At 34.5% G+C, this 22,169-nt stretch overlaps 2 protein-coding genes across 4 annotated transcripts in view; one reads left to right on the top strand and one right to left on the bottom strand.

Moving 5' to 3' along the window:
* Window positions 1–3,063: 3,063 nt before the first annotated feature.
* On the bottom strand, window positions 3,064–11,799 carry LOC100376325 (c20orf11 homolog). The gene is made up of 5 exons (NM_001184839.1): window positions 11,775–11,799; window positions 8,292–8,451; window positions 6,645–6,841; window positions 5,206–5,403; window positions 3,064–3,518 (listed from the first exon to the last, which is right to left on the bottom strand). Exons 2-5 carry the CDS (start codon window positions 8,407–8,409, stop codon window positions 3,345–3,347), a joined length of 687 nt encoding a protein of 228 aa, NP_001171768.1. The 5' UTR covers window positions 8,410–8,451; window positions 11,775–11,799; the 3' UTR covers window positions 3,064–3,344.
* A 90-nt stretch (window positions 11,800–11,889) lies between these two features.
* LOC102807571 (uncharacterized) overlaps window positions 11,890–22,169 on the top strand; it is a 41,921-nt gene continuing 31,641 nt past the window's right edge. For all 3 annotated transcript variants that reach the window (XM_085501308.1, XM_085501307.1, XM_085501306.1), the window contains exons 1-2: window positions 11,890–12,054; window positions 12,186–12,287. In XM_085501308.1, coding sequence (XP_085357434.1) covers window positions 12,044–12,054; window positions 12,186–12,287 — 113 coding nt within the window. In that variant the 5' untranslated portion in view covers window positions 11,890–12,043. The remainder of the gene's footprint in view (window positions 12,055–12,185; window positions 12,288–22,169) is intronic.

Genomic DNA, 22,169 nt, shown 5'->3' with positions numbered 1-22,169 from the left:
CGCGGATACAAAAAACTTGTAACCGTGACACATCTAAAAACATGATATTAATAAAACCATATCCTGCATAGTTTGAACTGTGGGCGAAGATGTATTCCCGTACCTATACCCATACCCATACGATGTGCAGTAAAACTCCATGGAACTGTAGCCCGGGCTTGAACTTGTAGCTATGGCCACGTTCTTTTTCAGAATTCGAATTTGGAACCACTACTCATGTACAATGAGCAACATTCTTCTCCTAATAAACCCGACCGTAAAACTACAACATACGTTACAAACCGGTGCTAAAAATGAACCGAATGATTTTGTGGATTTTGTTCATTCACATCGTGATGATCAATGCCGTTGAGGGCGTTAATTTCTCAATGGTTATCACTGCGTCTATTTTATACTCGATGTGGAGTTTATACCAGGACTACATGGAATATCAACAATTCATCAAGTATTGTCCCAAATTTGTCTGTATGGAGACGTACGGAAAGAGACCGAAACGGCGCTGGCAGGTGATTATACAGGTTTACTTACCATCAAATGAATTGACATTAGTTTCTTTTTAGTTGATCAGGGCAACTTAGGACTATTGCAGTCTCAAATGTCAGTTTCAACACGAGATATTGAAATTCAGTAAAGAAAAAAAATTAGTGGAAAATTAGGAGAAGCAGAAATTAAAGGGCGGTAGTCGTCGCGCCACACATGCGTGAGAAATATGGGTCTCATATAAACAAAGATGGCGACTTTGACTATTGCGCAGATCAACGAGTACAAACTGAGAAGTTACCAAGCTTTAATTAGGTATTTTTTATGTGATTTGAAGGTATAGAAGATTCACCGGTGGTAATTATTGCAAGTCGCGCCCAGGTCAAACCTTACACTTGCGATTTCCATTAGAAGAGTAAATTGGATTGTGGGAAAACAAATGTCGCACATGCGAAGCGCGACGACCACCACCCTTTAAAATGCAGGGATGACATAAAAGACGATGTTTACGATAAACTGCATCATATGAAAACAATCAGTCAAATACAATGACAAAGCCAAAACAACCCACAGAATTTAACGAAAGATTGTACATTGGCGAGAATATCTGTTGTGTAAATATTAAAGTGTTTTGACAAGAAAAACAACTACCGGTACAATACAGATGTGACAGTGGCCTTTCGACATAATATATACACTTTGTAGTTTGTAAAACATCCACAGATCATGATTTGCACCCCGACTAATTTCTCTCTTGTTGGGTGGGTTGTTTAACCATTAGAACTTGTGTACAATCCGAAAAAAGTCCAAAAAAAAGATGGCTGTCAATGTCCATTACCCATGAGTCTTTGCAAGGTTTCTTCAATGATTGGCCAGTTTACTGCCATAAACGCAAAAGACAGATCCCATCAAATTTAGTTTCAAACACTTGAAATTACAATTCGTTCACAAAAATAAATTTAAAAGGATGCAAATCATCATATGTAATAACTTATTCGGTAATCGCCTCACCACAATATGGTGGCAGATTTTGCTCAGTCAGTACAAGTTCACCCTCTTTGGTAATTCAACAACCCCAATTTAGTTTTGTCATTGTTTACCTTTACAGGCTTTATCAGATTTTTTTTTCAGAAAAGTCAAATGCACAACCTCACGGTATAAACACACACAGGTTTGTGGGAAGGAGAAGTACATTTACATAGTTGAATTCACATGCTGCTTTATGATTTGTGTCTTACCAATAATGCACATTTACCACGCACCATTATTAGTCCCATCAGAGACTACTGACTTGGATTCATACATGCAAAGTTGGACTTATTTTGACCATGGAGGTAAAAGGCTTTTACTTTCATGTTTTGATCAATCACATTCGAACTGAACACAGACCATGCATGACAACTTACCAAAAGCATGTCAATTTTTTTTTAAATTTGATCCAATAATGGCATACTGGCGACCTTTTTTGTTCTGAAATTATTAAAATCTTGTGTATACATGCTCGGAAAAGTTTCTTCGATTGAACCGGGCATTTATTTCCAACTTTGTATTATGCATATTGGGTTACTAGGGCATTTCAATTTTCTTTTTTTGAGATTCAAGCCGATTCTTCAATATATTGCCCGATTCAGTTTGCACATGATTACTATGTTAACAGGTTATAAAGTTATGGGATTCTATATTCTAGCCACCCCCTCATTCATAAATTGAGGTGTCGATAGCATAGTATGGGGCACAATCCCAATTGCATTATTTTGAGATGTGGTCATTTTGTCTAAAATACTAAAATCAGTCTGTAAATATGGACTGTGCATTCTCATTGATTGTTCTAATCATTGCGACTGACATACAACGAAAAATTAACACTTACCTTATTTGCACAATCTCTGATAGAAGTGTATGATAGAGACCGCAATATATTTTGGCTCCATTTCCTTTTGGTTTCTTGCTGTTATTGTTTATTTACATCAACAATTCTCAATATTAAAAAAATAATTCTTATTTGTAAATAAGTAATTGAAAAATGTATAAATATCAACAGAAAGCAAAATAGGTACAATATAAGCGTGTCTAAAATACTGACATAAGACATGCGCTTCTGATAAAATAAATATGGAAAAAATTATGAACTTATTAGAAACACCACAGATATAAATAAGTAAATTGCACGAGAGCGCTACTAACCAAGAAAAAAACAAAATCAGTATTTGGTTCCATTTCCTCCATATGCAATTACACTTGCATATGAATACGAGTGTTGCCGGTTTAAAATTAGCATAAAGACAAATAAACATGTGGATTTATAGGAATAAACATGCAGCTAAAATAGATCACATGACCACAGGTGGTATAAGAAAAATTGCTTGGATTCATTTGCAGTGGTTGTCAGGTTATGCAAAACAAAGTGTAGTGACATTTCATGAATCATGATTGTAACTATGAGCAATATACAACGCATGTGAAGATGTGAACTAATACAATTTTTTTTTTTTGTAGGCTATTGTACCTTTAACAAACCTGTAAGAAAAATGGAATTCTGAAGAATAATCACCACTACATTAAGAAGAGAATAATCCATATAATAAATCAAAACTCTCTTTATTTCTGTATTTCTTTGTGTATCTTTGTATCCAGATGGAAATAATACATGTATAATAATATTAATAAAAATAATAATAAATGGACATTGTATCATAAATGTGTCACACATATTCAGAAGGAATAGTTCCAGGGTGTCTAGTCTGTTTCAAACATTTCAAATTTATGTTCTTTTTATTGTTCAGTCCACATTGTGGAAATAGAGGACACATGATTTTCACAAAGAGTCGGACAGTGCAGCAACTTCTTCCAGTTGAATCCAATGTTCACTTTTGAGATTCTATTTTACCACCTGCAAGGTCGATCATTTTGGGGTATTTTACTTTCTTGTTATCTAATTGTTCTTGGGACCACAGTAGAAGTTTTAACAACTTGGCAAGCTTGGGTGTAGACTCTCTATTTTCCATTTCTAAGATTGCAGCGTTGAGTTCACTTGCAACCTGAAAAAGAGACAACAGATATGTAAGTACACATTGTGTGCTTTGCATTGAACAACAAATATTGCATGCTACAGAAGTGAATACGCATACCATATTTGCTCTATTAGTAGCACATGTGTCTAAGGTTACAGCGGGCGCAAGATATTTACATACACCTAACTCCGAGGAACTTTGCAACATCCCCAGACACTTCCCTATATGCTCCAACAAACGTTGTAGACACAATAAAGTTACATACACACCTACGTGACAGTTAATCAAAACAACGAACCAGGGTTTCCAGCATACAATAAATGCACTTCTAATAAAACAAGCAGCCTATCGGCTGAGATAGCTCCGCTGTTAGCAATGCACATTTCAATTAAAGAACTGAAGATATCATTAGAAAATGAACAATATGTATAGTATCAAAGCAAAGGACCTTGCTGTTTTTAACAAGAATTCGAAAATATCACTTTCTATCAAAAATGACAAAAATATTCACTAAAATTAGAGAATTGAAGATATCATGAAATGAACAAATCTGAGAAAGGTCTACATGTAGTACCTATATATGTAATATCAAAGCAATTGAACTTTTGGTTTTTAACAAGAAGTCGAAAAATACCACTTTTTACCAAAAATTACAAAAATATTCACCAAAATTAGAGAATTGAAGATATCATCACAAAATGAACAAATCTGAGAGAGGTCCACATGTAGTACCTATATATGTAATATCAAAGCAATCGGACTTACAGTTTTCAACAAGAAGTCGAAAATATCACTTTTTACCAAAAATGACAAAAATATTCACCAAAATTAGAGAATTGACGATATCATTACAAAATGAACAAATCTGAGAGAGGTCCACATGTAGTACCTATATATGTAATATCAGGCAATTGCACTTGCGGTTTTTAACAAGATGTCGAAAATATCACTTTTTACCAAAAATGACAAAAATATTCACCAAAATTAGAGAATTGAAGATATGAACATGAAATGAACAAACCTAAGAAAGGTCTACCCAAGGTACATATACACCAAGTATCAAAAGCATTCAAGCTTGTAGTTTTCAAGAAGAAGTCGAAAAAGTAAAACATTGACACGGACGACGGACAATCACTCATATGATAAGCTCCGCTCGACAAAGTCGACAGCAGAGCTAACAAATATGGTAGCTGCCAAATATTAAGAAATTTCATTTCCATTCTCCACAAGCATACTATTTTTTATCAATACACATTTGGCCATGATTTGAATATGCATTTAAAAATAAGAATCAGTATTTATTTCTGAACAAAGATACAAATGTGTACATGTTCTTGTTGATAGAAATACAGCTTTGCTTCGTGAAAGGTATGTATTCATAAAGTACATATGTACGGAAGGGAGAAACCTACATTATAAGCCCCCTTTGTCTGACAGGGACTAAAATTGCATTATTTCAAAAGTAATCAGTATGAAAGCCGAAACAAATCTTTGCTAGATTTTTGTAAAGTAGCTGGACTACATAAAGACCATGGACTATGTTCACCCAACCAGCTAATACTTTTTGCCTTGATGATGGATATACTAGTTCTCGCTACAAAAGCAATAAACTGTGTTTACCCACTAACAGACCTTTTGCTTTTGTGCTGGATGCAGTAGTTCTGACTACCAGATCCAAGGATGATGTTCACCCCCAACCAATAGATAACCCTACCTTTTGCCTTTGTGATGGATGCAACAGCTCCGCAAAGGGTGAACTTTCTGGATTTTCAAAAGCCAACAATGCTAATGTCCTTTCCAGTTCGGGTAAGACATCTGAATTTTCTTCTCCTCGCTCTGCAAGATGTATCTGTGCATACTCTAAGGCCTGTTCAATCCTTTTGTTTCTAATAAGCTCTATAAGATGTTGTTGCTGAAATAAAAACAGCAAACACTCAGTGAGAACATTCATACCAAGTTTCTAAAATGAACCAACAGCTCATTTGTGAGAGAAGAAAGAACAGGTAGCCTCATTCCAACTATAATTTGTGATGTTCGTAAATGTTAGCCATGTGCTTTAAACAATTGTCTCCAAAATTGTTTACATTTCATAAAGCTTTATCTTATTATCTATTTTGACCTGATTGCTAAATTTGCATACTAACTGGTCAGAAAGCAGTCTGATTCATATTTGATTTTGTTATATTTTGTTGATTTTTATTTCATATACATCTTGAGCAAATGATGTATACTATACTTAGTGATCAGTGAAGATCAAAAGTTATCACGAATAGAAAGTATGGTAACATGAAAAAACACACACCATGAACAAGACTATCAAAAAAAGTTATTTACAAGATTTTAGAGAGTTTAAAGGATGTAATTTTGTCTGCACAGATCATTTCACTATAAGTGGCTTGTTATGAGAATATGTCAAATATGGTTGTGAACAAAATAGCTTGTATCCTGAAAATAATCATTCTTGCAAAATTAGTTTGCAAAGTGTGTTTTTCAAAAATCATATGAAAGAAAGAATGAATGCAGGATTTGTGGCTTGGGTATTTTTTATAATGATGTCATTGTCATTGCGTTATGAGACATGCATGTATGAGAAATGATGGTTTCAGTAGAAGGACACGCCCACTCTGAATCTGCTACTGTGAAAGTATTTTACTTTGTCGCATTTTAAATCATTCCCTATGTGCATATGGAGAATACTGTAAAATCTGTATTAGAAACCACGGTTTCTATTAAAATGGTATAATGCAACAGAAGGGATGCGGCTTCTATTAGAGCATCTACACATATGAGAAATGATGAATTTTTGGTTCTCAATTATTCAGAAAGAATGGGTGCGGCTTCTAATACAGGTTTTACTGTACTCCAGAATACTTCCTGCAATAACCTTGTAATAATTTGAGGCTGTAACGTTTAGTTTAGTTATTCGCATAATGATATTGATACATTATCATTGAACATCTCGTGAGTATTTAGACTCAGTTCCAGGCCGAGCAGTTGAGCAATAAACACCATGGCTACAAGTGCTCCTCTCCAGTGCGTTATTCGCCTCCCGGATTTTGTGACCAATACTCACTTGGTTCACTCTACCTTGAGAAGTCTGTTCTCAGTTTACAAACCTAAAATTAAATTTTTTAATATTAATTTGCTACCTACCTGTAAATGGAAATATAAATATCTGTCATTATCTAGTAGTTCAGGATGTAAATCATTGACCAGTGCTATGGCGTCTTCTATCCTCCCATTTTGAATGGCATCACGTATTTGTATTCTTTCATCTAACGTATCTAAATCTACACTTGGCTGGATACCAGACTCTATCTTGAACTTCTCAGCTGCTTCTTTAAAACCCTCTGAAAGGAAAAACAAATAAAATGTAGAAAGCAATGAGGAAAAGTTGTGACTGTGGCCACATGTGATCCCTGGTCAATTAGAATACTCTTTCTAAAACCCTACAAATATAAAAGTGATTAATAAAAACTACCGGTAAGTGGCAAAAATAAAATATTTTTATTTTGAAAAAAAGTAGTGACTGGAAGCAAAACTGCTGTTGCTGTGTTAATGTGCTGTTGCTGTGTTGTTTTCAGTAGTACTCCAATTACCAATACAAAATCAAATACTGTACTTTGATTTACCATACCACTCTATTTTGCTGTTCCCCTATTAAATTTTGCAAGTGATGTCTGTAATTTACCAACAGAAACAATGGTGTGGTAATCTTCTAGATTGTCTGTCTGTGATCTCTACTTCAAAACAGATTATGTTTGATAAACATGCCAGTTATATTCCTTTCATAAACAGAAATATTTAAAGTTTTTTTGTCTTGTAGTTTAATTTACAATGTAATCAGTTTATGTTCTCAACTGTAAAGATGTTGTCCCACTCATTGTGGAAAACTGATTTCTATTTATCTTGTTGTGATTTTTATTCAAACTTGGTGGTGTTTACTGTAGTTTTCTCATTTTACATTTTATTAAAAGCGATTCATTTTTACTATCGCCAAGGCTTTGAATACTATGTTCTTAGCATTTAATTCTTATGTCTAGTCTGTCTGTATATAGTATCATGACCACAAACAGACCTCTGCAACTAAAATACTTTATTCGGTACAGTTGTCAAACCATCATAAATAAACAATCTGAGGTCAGTTACTGAATAATAAACTTATTTGGATATTGGGACTATTATGTGAAACATTTGATAGTCTGAATTTCCTTTTCTAACATTTTTGTATAGTGTTCCATTACACACAGATAAACAAAGATTTACTTCTGTTCTGAAGTACTGCAAGCTGCAGTAATTCAAAACTAGGCAGAATTCTAGCAAATCCTCTTTTTTTTATTTGCTGCAATGTGCACAAATTTAGCCATAAAATATTTCGTTTAATAGTTCACAGAACCCAATAAAACGCTATAAAAATCTCTCAGAGTGCAAAAGACCATTTTTCGTTCATTGCGAGATTCTGCGTTATGTGTGAAAGCAAACATAAAAACAGGACGAACAAAGGTCATAGCGCTGGAATTTGACAACCACTAGCTTATTTTGGGGATATTTCCACGCTTTATAATGTGCTGTACATATTTGATGATGGTCAATTTCAATGAAGGGTATTTAAATTTAAATATTTTATTGTCAAAGATCAACATTTCAAATTTGAGCTATGAAAAAAGAAATTAGAGTTCAAAATCAAATTCTTTGATTTTTCCGGCAGATTTTTGGTTCGCGTCTTTCACGCAGTATGCAAGATCTCACAGTTGAACGGAAAACCACCTTGAGTGGTGTAACTAGGTTTCAATGACCTACCTGTGACCAAGTAGTCCATTATTAATCTATTCATATCCGCCCTTGTAATATGTAACGTGTGCAATTTTTCCATCCATTCATCAGGATCTACATCCTCTTTTTTCTCCTGGAAACTCATGATTCTCGTTTTCCACTCCAGCTTGACTGATTATGTGTTTACCTATACACCAAATAAAGAAGCAAAAGTCAATACATACATGTATCAATTCCTTTTACCTGATGTATTTACATTTTCACTGAAAACTGTTCTGTTGCAGATATATAAATGCAAAAATATCCACTATTATTAATATAAACAGCTTTAATTTCAAAATAAACTAAAGTAGCAGTGACGTCACTAGGCCTGAGATTCACAGTGACAACAATGACTTACAGTATTTAGATCATGTTACTGAATTAACTAGTGCCAATTCAGCATTATTTTTCTTTTAAATTGAGAACCTTATCTCTAAGGCAATAGGTCAAAAAAACATGTGGAACAAATCAGTGGCTCAGTTATATTTTAATAGTACGGTAGCATCAAAACTTGTCTCAATTTGGTTGTTGCGGTCATAACAGTGAATAGATGTAGCCAAAATAGAAAGACATCTTGACTTGCATATTCCATCTTGTCAATCAAAAACGGATCCAGGAATATGCCAATATAGTGGACAGAAAAATAAGGTCATCAAACAGAAGCTCACAAACATTTAGCAGCATACAATGGAACATGCTGCTTTTGAACATATACACTTGCCATTGTTTACAATCATGTAGAATTTGCTGCAATTGTGTGTAACCTTTTGTAAAAATACAAAATTTTTTTTCTGTCGCTGAAGTACGACTTTAAACAGGTAAAGATGTATAGAGGTGTGATGGTTATGTGCAAGATCTGGATCCATGACATAGTCAAAGTGGGCGGTATTTATATTTAATCGCTGGCTACACACTCAAACATCGTCATGGTTTAAGCTATAGAAAAATGGGGTGAATGTGAACTCTTTTTCTCATTAAGCAGATGAGCAAAACATGAACAAGTTCAGTAATTGTCAGAACCTGCTCCGTCAAAATCTTAATTCTACTGTAAATTTCATGTTATGTGCTTAAATTGTCGAGAGCGAACAATCAAACTTCATTGATAGTGTACGCATGCATATACCATGTATTCTGTCTCGCGTAGGATTCATAAGATTCAGGATTCATAGTGGTGTTTGAGTGGGCAGCCAGAAACCAAATGTAAATAACACCCACTCTGATATCGTCATGGATCCAGGGCTAGCTATGTGTCTGTCCTTTAAGACTAGGAGAGTGATCTACATGTATGGTGGTGGTGGTTGGTTGATTTGTCCCAAAGCTCATTCGTCTACAGGTTTATTCAAAGTCCATTCATCCTATTTATTAGGTTAGCCCAATACTAAATCAGAAAAACAAACTGCATCTTATTGTGATCACACACTCATCGTACATACTAATAAACACGGTTAGCCAAACCCGCACCGCATAGAAGTCAAGAAGACCGAGCATACATACGTCAAAATGGGCACCTCATCTGACTCACTGCGACATCACTCTGCACGAGATCGTAAGGGTGACCAAAGGCAATGAGACGAAAATGTATTGGGATGAATGTGAACTGGGACGAAGATGTGAATCACATGTATATGCCTAATATGGTCCAAGGCCCTTTGGGCAGGGCTCCAGAAGGAGTACTTACACTTTATGCAATTTTATTAAAATTATGCTAATTTATTCATGACGTAGCAGTTTCTGTGCTCATGAATATTCATTAATTTGTGGGTCAATACATTTTAAAAGGGGCGATATATTATTTTTGGGGGAAGAGTTAGAAAGGGGGATTAGTAATCCTTAGGGGGTCAATACAAAAGAAGGGAGCCATTTGGAAAGCAGCCATGCTCCTCGTGTCTGTTGTTGCACATGACCTACAGCTGTCAACTGTGTTCGTTCTTCGACGACTTTGACTGCCTTCCATGTGGGGTAGTATTCTTGTGTTCTGTTTTTCTGACTCGAGTTTTTGAATCCGCTATTTATGTTTTTAACGTCTTTCATGTCTTTTGTAGGAGTGTCCAATCCGTGATTCGAACTTGCAATCTTTGAGTTCCCAGCGCACTGTCTTGTCCACTGTACCACAAGTGTCTTCACACAAGAGACAGGATTTAAGTCCTATTCATAGGAGCACTGTCTTCACTAGCATTCAAAAATCTAACTAAACAAACTGGATTTGAACCAGCGATCGCCCACATGGCTGACATAGTACAAATCAACTGAGCTATGTGGATAGTCACGCAAATTGAATAATTTGTTGTCATATTTAGCTTTATTGCCAAATAGTGTTTGCAAGAAAAAGATGGGCAGGCATGGGAATTGAACCCGAGTCCTCCTGATCACTGTAGACAACTGAACCACAAGACCACAATTGATTGACTGGATGTGTTTGCATTTGATATGTGCATATATATAGAAATACAACATATTTCTATTATTGAGTTACAATTGTCCAAAAAATTGCCAATTTTGTGCTTTTACTTGTGTAAGCTATATGCATGCCATAACTCGTTAGTGTACACCTTGCCAATTGGGTGTTTGCCATTTGTGTTGCCCATACCTGACCCGACCCTAATGCCAAAACGCGTTACTGTTAATAATTCCGTTGCCCATACCTGACCCGACCCTAACCCTAATGCCAAGACACGTTCCTGTTTATAATTGCTCAATAATGATACTCTGTTGTGCACTGTCTGCGGTTAAGTTGCATTGATGTCAACTGATTAAACAAGTCGCGTTTAAGTAATTTCCACTATTAACAAGTGGTTAAATTGTGACAATAAATGTGTGGACAAATATTTGAGATTAATTTTGGTGTAGACAGCTCTCGTTTAATTATTTTACACCATTACAAGTTGTTAAATTGAGAGAATAAATGTGTGGACAAATATTTGAGATTAATTTTGGTGTAGACAGCTCTCGTTTAATTAATTCCCACAATTACAAGTTGTTAAATTGAGAGAATATATATGAGAGAATATTATAACAGAGATAAAACACTGTAACATTTGTTACATATACGTCAGTCAAATATTGCACACATGTTATGTGCGATACATGTACTCCAAAAAGCAATTTTGTCAATATTGAGCTTGTCTGCGTTCAATATGTACAAGTGTTCTTGTGATTGAATTTCATCACTATTGGACATTGACTACTATGGTATGAATGTGACAATACCGCAGACATTTTTATGGCACGCAAAACCGTATTTTGTGGTGATTTCTCATTTCTACCAAAACCCAAAACAAACTGATTCCTCGGTATTGACGTTCAAGTGGTGTAACTTTCAATGTACAGAGCTGTAATTATCAAATAGTAAACCCTCTGATAACCAATACTATAACATGTATATGAAATAGATACTTTGTAAGTGGAATCACATGTACAACAATGTCCACAGTAAGCAAAAATTCACACAAAAATCATTTTCATACATACCTTTCTAAGAACAACAGCAATTCCCTTCTCATACCCCTTCTGCGATTGCGCATACGTTGCCCTTTGACTTCGGGTTTGTTCCGAACACGTTCGGATCATTACGAACATTATCGAGGCTCATTTCGGATAAAATCGGCTGTTTCCGGTTAACGTAACTAAGATGGCGGCGTAAAGGGCCGTGTATCGGAGAGCGGACCGAGAACAGAAAATAATATCGGGATATTTCTGTTCTTCTTATTAACCCGGTTAAAATATAAGTATTTTACACTATGGCTGAAAGGTTAGTTTATTATATTGGGGACTGAACCTAATCTACTTCAATGATTAGTGTCCAATTTCTCCGAACCTGAAGGGGTTGCAAGATGGGCGGTCTGTGTTCTAAATTTTTCCATGGTTTGTGTTTTCTTCTAGGCTAGAATGGGTGGAAATCATCGAGCCTCGGACGAAGGAGCATATGTACGCCAATCTTACGACAGGTGAATGTGTTTGGGATCCACCGCCCGGAGTGAAAGTGTGAGTATGCATCGGTAACTCCATTCAGAAAATCATGATCGCTACTGTGCGAATAATATTTCATCGCCGCCGTGATGAAGAATAAATTCAGTGATGCCATGTCATGTCTGAAAACTGTTAATGAGAGGGCGGCGCACTTCTCCGAGACAATTTATCCAGCTGAGAAATTGTGTTATTTCTTACATTATAGTGTCTTTTAAAATACTTCTCTGCGATTTTAATTTGTTACTTGATCGGCGAAACCATCCGGTCCGAAATTCGACCATGGCTTCGTTATTTTATCTAAACAGGAAACAATCCCGTATGCAAGCCTGCAATCTTTCCGGTTACCCTAAGACAACCATTGACATTATTTTATGACTGTGGGCTATTTAAGATGTTATTCAAAGTTGACTACGAAATAAGAAATCACAATGTAACCTCCGATTTGCTTAAAATAATAAGACATCCCTAACCCCACCCTTCCCTTTATATGAATAGCTGCCAGTTGGATGGCTCTGTTTATCGAAGGGAGTTCGCACAAAGGTTTTGATTATGTTACTGATGTTACACAGATCTATGAATTCTTTCAAGATCAATTATCTGATGATCGTAATAATATAGCCAGCTGTCAAAAAATTGTGAGAGATTTGTATGCATCTTGTGTGCGTTTGATGGTTTCAGTCTACCACATAGTCTGACTGTTCCCCGATTGATACGTTTAATAATGTCTTACTTACTAAAACTGAATTTATGCTGACATGATGTCTTAATCATTAATATTCTCTTTGGTAAGATTGACATTAACTTACTTAACACTTGAAATTTAAAAATAAAATGTTAGTGCTTTTGCTTTATACACCAAGTAGAACTATTGATTATTGATTGACTATATATCCATATATAGTGGAGTGAGTCGATACCGTAAATTAATTTGCATTCAAATTATTAGAGGGTGCCATTGTTGCATGGCATTCTACATTCACATCCCTCAAGGTCATGTGTGCTTTAATAGTATTTGATTTCTGTAGGCATAACAAACATACAGACAGGTGTGTTTTAAACATGTGTATCAACAGGCTGGCTTCGGTGTAGAAGCATGGGTGTGCAATATGATATTGTGTGCTTTATTTGTGCTAGTAATCATGGTATTCTCCAATTTGAGAGATAAATGTATTTGTTCATGTACATTGGAGCATTAATAGTCTTTACTCATCCGGTGTGTTTGCTGAGGACGCCTTTTGATTTAGTACAATAGCACCATGCTTGTGTAACAGACTGATTTATAGCGTGTGGGTTTGCGCTTCATAATATTCCAAATACTGAAGCTGAAATGTATACAATACCATAAAGTGTATTGTGTCCTAATAGTCCTTTGTTATACTGACCGGACATGTGTTTTTATTGACTGATTGTGATTGTATGCAAATTATATATATGGTTGAGCTTCACTTAAAGTCGATATATGCTTGGAGTATTTTATTCTAAAAACCTTGAGTACCGTAAATTACTTATTTATTTTTGCTAATGGATGAATCAGTAAAAATATCTCTTTTCTTATGTTTTACATTTCACTCATCAAAACTCAGTGAAAATAAACTTCATACAAAACAGCCAAAAATGTCTTTTCTGTAAAAATTAATTCCGGCTAAAATAAAATATTTTACAGTTGGTAAAATATTCACAAGTATAGCCGTACATGTATGTATTGTATATAACAGGCTCAGCTGAGTGTGGTATATATATGTGTGCAACATGAGTTTTATGATGGTTTTGAGGTTGGGGTGAAATTTCATTGGTGACTTTAACTGTCTGCAATCTGTTGTTTGTGGAACTTCAGACATTGATTTATGCAGTGTGGATTTCATTGAGATTTAATATAAATGATTGTGTGACTCATCAGCTGTGTGAATGTTTTACACTGTTTAGATGATTATACAACGCTGAGTATCACTTCTTATATTCCTCCCCTCCCCCGTAGGTCACGCATCCTGTTTCAAATTTTTGGGGAGTCACATACCCACTGAACGTCTAGATGTATCTTGTGTTGGTTTCACCTCTTACCTCATTCTAACCAATTTGAAAGTTGTTGTTTCAGCCTGGGGCATGTTGTATGGCTTCATTGTAACATGTGTCATTCAGGAGTATTTTCTAGATGTATCTTGTGTTGGTTTCACCTCTTACCTCATTCTAACCAATTTGAAAGTTGTTGTTTCAGCCTGGGGCATGTTGTATGGCTTCATTGTAACATGTGTCATTCAGGAGTATTTTAATGTGATCACATGTCAGACACAATATTTTTTCTAAAAAGTGAGTAAGCATTTATGGTTAAAATTTTTACTTAGGAGTCTTTTTTAAATAAATTTGAAAATTAGTGCAGAGACATGGTTTTCAGTTCAGTAATGTACTGTACTGATTATCAATAATTTTTGATGTCCTTGAAGAAGAAGAATCTGCTTTCCAAGAACACCTGGATATATGGGTATTGGTCAGTGAATAAATTCATTGATATACCAATAAGGTTCTAAGTGACGGAATGATGGATGCAGGAGTAGAATTATTCAAAATATTCAGTTGCTAATTCTTTGTGAGTTTCTTTTTTGAAATAATAAACATCCCAAGGTTTTATATTGTTAAAATCCACCTTAAACTTGTGTATTAGAAAAAGAAAACATTAATTTTCACTAGTTGAGCATAATCGCTGGGTTTTTAAATTCCCAAATTGTAGTTTCACAGTTGACGTGGATTTGATTTAGCGGATAACATGAAATGAAAATAACAATAATTAATGTGTTTACAGTACCTTGGAGTTTTGTGTATTCTAGATGTACACTTGCTACTCAACTTCCTATGTGGTGTCATTATGACCTTTTTTTGTCATGGACGCTAGACCAGAAGAAACTGGTTGAATGTCTGTACTGATAAAGGCTGCTGTATACTAATACAAGGCCATACACTCCCATCAATGGCTGTATATCTACAATAGTCTCTGTTTAAAACCAGCTTGTCATTCAGTTCAGAAAAGTTCCTTTGATCCCAGTCAACTAACTTTGTGGCCCACAAGCTAAAGGTGCTTGTGACATCGCAAATGTCCTATATTTGAATAACACAGTTTGTACAATTATGATTAAGTTGCTTGGTTAAGGAAGGCATATTGCTCTCGCATCATTGATGACAATTCAGGGTTTACACTCACTTAGTACTTGTCCTGAGCTACCACTTTTGTCACATGACAACTAAATATAAAAACTGAAAATATGAAAATAAATCCAAAACACTGACACAATATTATGTAGCTCAATGTAGTATGATCAAGCATTTAATACCTACAGTTTCAATAGAAATTTAAACATGTCTGAAAACAAAGACGACATTGTATCCACCATCATTATTCAGTTTTCGTTTTGGAAAAGATGACAAATGTTTGACTCTAGTGTTCATAAGGTTAAACGCAGAAAAAAAGTTTTTACTATTACATTTGAATGTAGACAATCAGTTTTTCAGGTAATTACAACCAGGTAATTTTATTTTTAGTTAAAAATTTCATTGAATTAATAGGGTATAATCATATAATTGTGATTAACGAGTTGTGTTTAAACTCTTGTTTTGTATGCAAAATTGCCTATTGTGTCAAATAGTCTTCCTGATGCACGTTTGTTTTTTAATTGAATTTCATTTACATACCTATTATAAAAGAATATATCATTGTTTCTATGGTTTTTTGATATTAATGTTCAGGACCCCCCCCCCCCAACAACAACAACAACAACAATATGAATGTCTGAGATTACCAATGTTGAGTTACCAATGTTCAAGTTCCCATATCTATTAGGTTTTGCTAAGAATTCCCCTAGTGCCCATCAAAGCAAATATTTGAAATTGTTAAGTTCACATATTTATACTATAGAGACAATTCAATACTACAAGTATGTATGTTTGTTAACACTTGTGCTTGATACTGACATGGTCTTGACTCTAAACATAATTTACTTGGGTATATAAACTGGGGGAAAGTCAAGTCTTGTATATTTTTACAGTTTGCTCTACGTAAACAAATAATTTGTTATTTAGGACAGGATGATAAGGAGGCGAAATACAAGTGTCTGCCTTTGGATGATAAACAATTTCTGAGTCAAATCTGAGATGATAGATGATTTTGGTATTACAGTATTAAGAAACATTCTTTGCTTTTAAATGTCTGTCAGCTTGAGTAATAATATCTTAACATTTGTTTTGTCAGAAGATTGCTATCTATGTGTTATCTCAAATACACAGGGCATTGTATGGCTTCCCTCTCCTAAGCCTATTTCAACTATTGTAGAATACTTTATTTTCGCTATTTTCACTGAAAGGATGCTTCAGTGAAAGTAAAATATAGTGAATATACTCCTCCCCCCTATATTTCACATTCAACTCATCAAAAATCAGTGAAATTCAGCAAAATTTAATTCCAGCTAAAATATTTTACAATACTTACTTCCTAGCCTCTGTCCCTGACCCATTGTGGTAGTAATAATAATATTGGTTTGTTAAGAAGTCACATATAAATAAAGATACACAGTACATGTAGTCCTTAACAAAACAGATTTTTTGGGACGTACCCGTGATTTACTCATATCATAGACTGTCTACATTTTCTGGCATTTTGGGGCTTATATATTTTCTATTACTCGAAATACTTTGATCACTGTTTTGTGATTTCATTATTAGGTGACGTCAACGTAATTATAATTGAATATATGATAGTAGAAAAGTATTTTATCTGCCATCATAAATATTTTAAATAGCTCAATTTGTAGACTAGCATCCATTTTGAAAGCCGCTCATATGCATGTCATCTGTCGATATGGATCCCATGTATACAACATTATGTTTTAAATTGTTAGTTTACACAACATTTGAAAGTTGCTGTGCTGAGCGATGACTGCACTGCTTCATGCACTGCTTTAAATATATGCAAATTAGGTAGTAGTAATATGCAAATTATCCATCACACTCCAGGCATTTAGCTAACGAGAACACTGTCTTATCTTTCTAGCATGAACGAAATATGCATGTATATTGTTCTGTGTCTGTATAGAACATTACAAAAATTACTCTAGCAGATTTGTCTGTTCCTTGCTTGGTGGCTTATGTTTACATTGTGAGTTGTATAAACTGAAGGCGAAATATCCAGACAAGTTTAATTTCGCCTGAAGATGGCAGAGGCTTTGGTAGACATATTTGAAATTTGTTCATATCTAATCAGTGTGTGTGCGTGGTTGCCATGATGCTGCTGTGAATAACGTATGCATGCTTGTGTTCAAAACTGTAAGAATACACAGAATTATTACCGACAACATAGTTTACTTCAATAATTGTCGCTTTTCCTTCATTTCCAAGAATGCTAATAGATGTCAAAGTGTCAAGTAGCTGTGTATTTAAACTAGCACTTATTGGGGAAGGTAATTTGGGTGATCTACTACTATGTTACTGTGTCTATTAAAAGTGAAAATAGTACACTACACAATGGATGGATGTATGTGTGGAATGTCTATCAATTCTTAGCAATCTGGTTACATCTTGAAGCGGATTGAATACTTAACCCAGTTTGACATACTAGTCTGGAAAATTGTTTTTATTTTTTGCTTTTAGATGGTGTCCTTGACATGGTGTCACCCCTTCTCTTTATCAATGGCTTGAATGAAATATGCACATGTGAAAAATGCACAATGAAGTTAAAAAAATCCTGTACGCAATTTTGTCTGTTTGTTTTTCAACAGGAACTGCAAAACTACAGTTTTCTTTGCACAGTATTTTGCCCACCCCCTGAATTAATGTTGTTTACCAAGTATATGGTTTGTTCTCCCCCCCCCCCCTTCCAGGGGAAATTAACGTTATTACTTTGGTGTATTTGCTGTGTTATATTCTTAATTAGATGTTTGAAAACGATGCTTGATTTTGAAGTTACATGTATTAAATTGTTTTGCATGTTGGGTGTATAACCTGGTTTTTGCATCAGTAAAGAAAGTGGTGCAAATTGCAGCTTTGTTATGCTGACTGGAGTATGTACGTATCTGTCAAAAGAAATTAATAGACACCTGGCAGTTGAACTACATGTATGAACTGTATTTTTAGCTTGATCCCGAAATTTAAAACACACATTTTTAATAATTATGCAATGCACTGTGAAGCTGATTAAAATCACTCCACTATTTTTTGTAATCCACAGTCCCCTGCTTTGTGTTGAGATGATATAGTCTTTGGAGGTCAAAGTGGGTCAAGGATGAGATTGTGTTTCACCATCTTGCTAGAGAAGTTGTCAAAGTGCTGACTCTTTGTTTGCAATTTATTCTGATCACCAGAAGTCAGGTTATAAAGGCTTAAATGATCTAAATTTAAACTGTTAACAACAATGACATACTCTTTAGGAGGATGCTGCTGTTTATTTTTATTCTGACTGGCAACTTGGGCTGACCGAAAAATATAAATATTATTCATCAGTAATATAAAGACTGTCGATCTCACTTCTCTTTTCTTTTCTTTTTCAATATAAGTAAGTAATCTCCTAACTTGGCCAGAAAATATATGGCATAGTTTGTCAACATTACTACTCACTTCAATGCATATCGTTCTGAATTTTTGTTTGTATTCATTATCATATATTATTTTGAGTAAGTTATTCTAGTGATGTTCCTATATCATGAGACAAAAAGCCTAGGAATATTATTTTAAATTTAGAATTCTGGTTTTATTTTAAAGCATATTATTGTATAACAGGATGTATGTTAATTTATTGAATTTCAACTCCACATAATTTTCATAATGAATGCATACATCTACTTGACCTTGATACATCATTGACAGTCCTTATGGTTGTCCTTAAAAACTACTGTAGATGTTTGAACACTCGGTGTCTCAAAATGAGTCTTTGTTGAGTAAATTATTTTGTTTTCCATTGATATCTATATCAAATCCCATTATTAAGTCTAGAAAAAATATATATCGGTATATGTGAATGTGCACATCAAAGCTTTGTTCAGGTTTTTCAGGTAAAATGAAAGAAAAATTCTATTTTCAGAAAAAACAAAGTACTGTAAAATCTGTATTAGAAGCCGTGGCTTCTATTAAAATGGTACAAAGCAACAGAGGGGATGCGGCTTCTATTAGAGCATCTGCACATATGAGAAATGGTGGCTTTTAGATTCTCAATTATTCAAAAAGAATGTGTGCGACTTGTATTAGGTATGGGGCTTCTAATACAGATTTTACGGTAATATCTTAAAATAAAATAAAATTAAAAAAATAAAGGTGCATGCACTTCAATATTTGAAAACATAATGACCAGAAACTTTTTTTTTTTTTTTTTTTTTTTTGGAATAATGCATGGTCCATCACAAGTATCATCCTTTATATTTGAGGTAGACATTTTTTGTAGAAAATGCGTAAAATAAATCATGCATTGCTGATGGGAAAACTAATCATGAGAACGTTTACATATTTGAATAAATAGTAGTTGTTTTGGCACATTTTGACCCCCATTTGAACTATACAATGAATGTATGTGTATGTCAATGGGTCAGTTGAAAGTTTGTATTGTGAAGGGTTTCTGTTTATTTATTTATTTAAATCAGCAATATATATGTAGTACGTCTATAGTGGATCTCAGTTTGGTATTTAAAAAAGTGTTTTCATCTTATTCAGGATTTGTTTACATCATATGCAGTATAATATGCAAATTGTATGCAAAATAATATGCAAATTGTATGCAAAATAATATGCAAATTGTATGCAAAATAATATGCAAATTGCATGCAAAATAATATGCAAATTGTGCTCCATCCTATAAATTTAATTTGTGGCCGACACTGTAGATGTATTGTCAGCTAACATATAGAGGCAGACAAACAAACTAGGAATAGTCTTCGTTATAATGAAACTCCATGAAACCCTTCCCTTGATAGAGGCTGTAATTACGATTAGATGCCAGTGAACAAAGCCTGCCTTTCTGCTGGCAGTCTAGTGCAATTCAAGTCGTGTTGAATTAGTTAGGCCATCCATTGTTGTTGAAATAATCTAATTCTCTTTAACGAAATGCAATGATATTATGTTGGTAATATTTGCTGCAAACAGAAATGTATTCGTAATTGCATTAGGATTCCGTTATTGAATTCAGTTATGATTTCATGTGGATTCTGGTGTCTTTAAAGCTGGTGAGTGATTGCTGTATGCCAGTGTAATATTATAATTAACTCTGATGATACACACCAGTTCACCTACATTATGTGGCATTCTCCTCAAAATAAAGTATTATATTTTTTATGATTGATTAAATTCTTACTTGTCGCTCTTTTTTTGATTAATTGTACAATTAAGATCGCAATTTGAGTGAGGTATGAATTTATAATAATAACAAATCCATGACACTTTGTGACTTGAAGTGTAATTGCCACATGGCTACTTAAGTGTTAGACAGATTTATTACTTTTTCAAACAGGCAAGTTTGGTTTCTAACAATATTTTATTCTCAATATTTTCAGTTGTGATTAAAAATACAGAAATGTTAAAGTGTTCTGCCTGGCAGTTCACATGCAATGGGAATGCACTATTTGTGAACAAAACATGCTTGGGATTACATGCATCACGTAGTGATGTAATTTTGTTACTTTATTTTCGTTATTTTCGAATATACTTTTTTCCCTATATTTCACATTCAACTCGTCAAAAATCATTGAAAATAAATTCCACACAAAACACGCAAAAAGTATTTCACAGTATTCGTATTATCGCTGAGCGATTTAACAGAAAAACACAGTACATTAGTATAGCTGTATTAGTTCAGAAAGAATTTCCATCTCTAACGTGATATTGAATGTTGGAAGGCAACTACCGGAAATTAATATCTGGCGGTACATGCAAAGGTGCTATGGTAAAGCCTGTAATGGAATGAGCAGTTTGACTGGTGCGCCCTAATCACCTTGTTTGTTCATCACTGAAATTGTTAGCTTCTATTAGTTTGTTTGAACCGAAATGCAACTTGTAACAGCATGCTATATTATTTTAAGTCGACAAAGTATCTCTAATCCTCTTTAGACGCAATTATCAAATGGCCGTCACATCTCTCATGTTGTAACACACCCGTCATCTTTTTAACTTTAAAGTGTTGTTTCTGCGCATTGTTTCCCTCCTCAAGTTTGATGCTCAGAAATTTGTTTTAGCCTTGGGACAAGCTTGGTTGTGTGGTTACAGTGTTCAGCTTGAAAGGGTATTAGTAATAACGCCACTTCCCTCTAGTCCCCCTGGGAGTATGCACTGCTTGGCTGGCTCACTGACACCTGTAATGGCTGCTTCACCTGTGCTAGTTAAGTCAGTTTTGCTCTTGGTGTTCATGACACATTGTAATAGTGTGTACGTGTGTTCATTAACCATACTGGTAGAGTTGTGAATTGATTGCCCACTGTAGCTGATTATTATCTCATACATATTCTGTGAAATACTTAATATTTGTGTGCAATTTATTTACGTTATTTTCGCTGAAGGGATTATTCAGTGAAAATAAAATCCAGCAACGAATATACATTTTTTCCTATATGTTACATTCAACTCGTCAAAAATCAGTGAAATTAAATTCCATACAAAACGCCCAAAGACTTTTCAGCGAAAATTAATTCCAGCTAAAATAAAGTATTTCACAGTACTCAGAGTATACTTATTTAATCTGAACACCTTATTCATATAGCACATGTAAAATACTTGTTTAGACCAGTTATACTACAGTACATTTGTTTTTAATTTTGTGTGGTAGGCTCAACCCACTATACAATTTGATCATCCTTACTTCGAAAGGATTTGAACTTATTTTTTGTCAAAGCCATGCAGTCTGGGAATTTGTTGAATTTCGTTAAAATGTTCCAAGAGTTTTAC

The sequence above is a fragment of the Saccoglossus kowalevskii genome, chromosome 7, assembly GCF_978046115.1.
Source record: "Saccoglossus kowalevskii chromosome 7, keSacKowa6.1, whole genome shotgun sequence".
In the NCBI taxonomy this organism is placed as follows: domain Eukaryota; kingdom Metazoa; phylum Hemichordata; class Enteropneusta; family Harrimaniidae; genus Saccoglossus; species Saccoglossus kowalevskii.
Note: the sequence above shows the minus strand (reverse complement) of the source record. Positions and strands in the feature narration are given on the sequence as shown.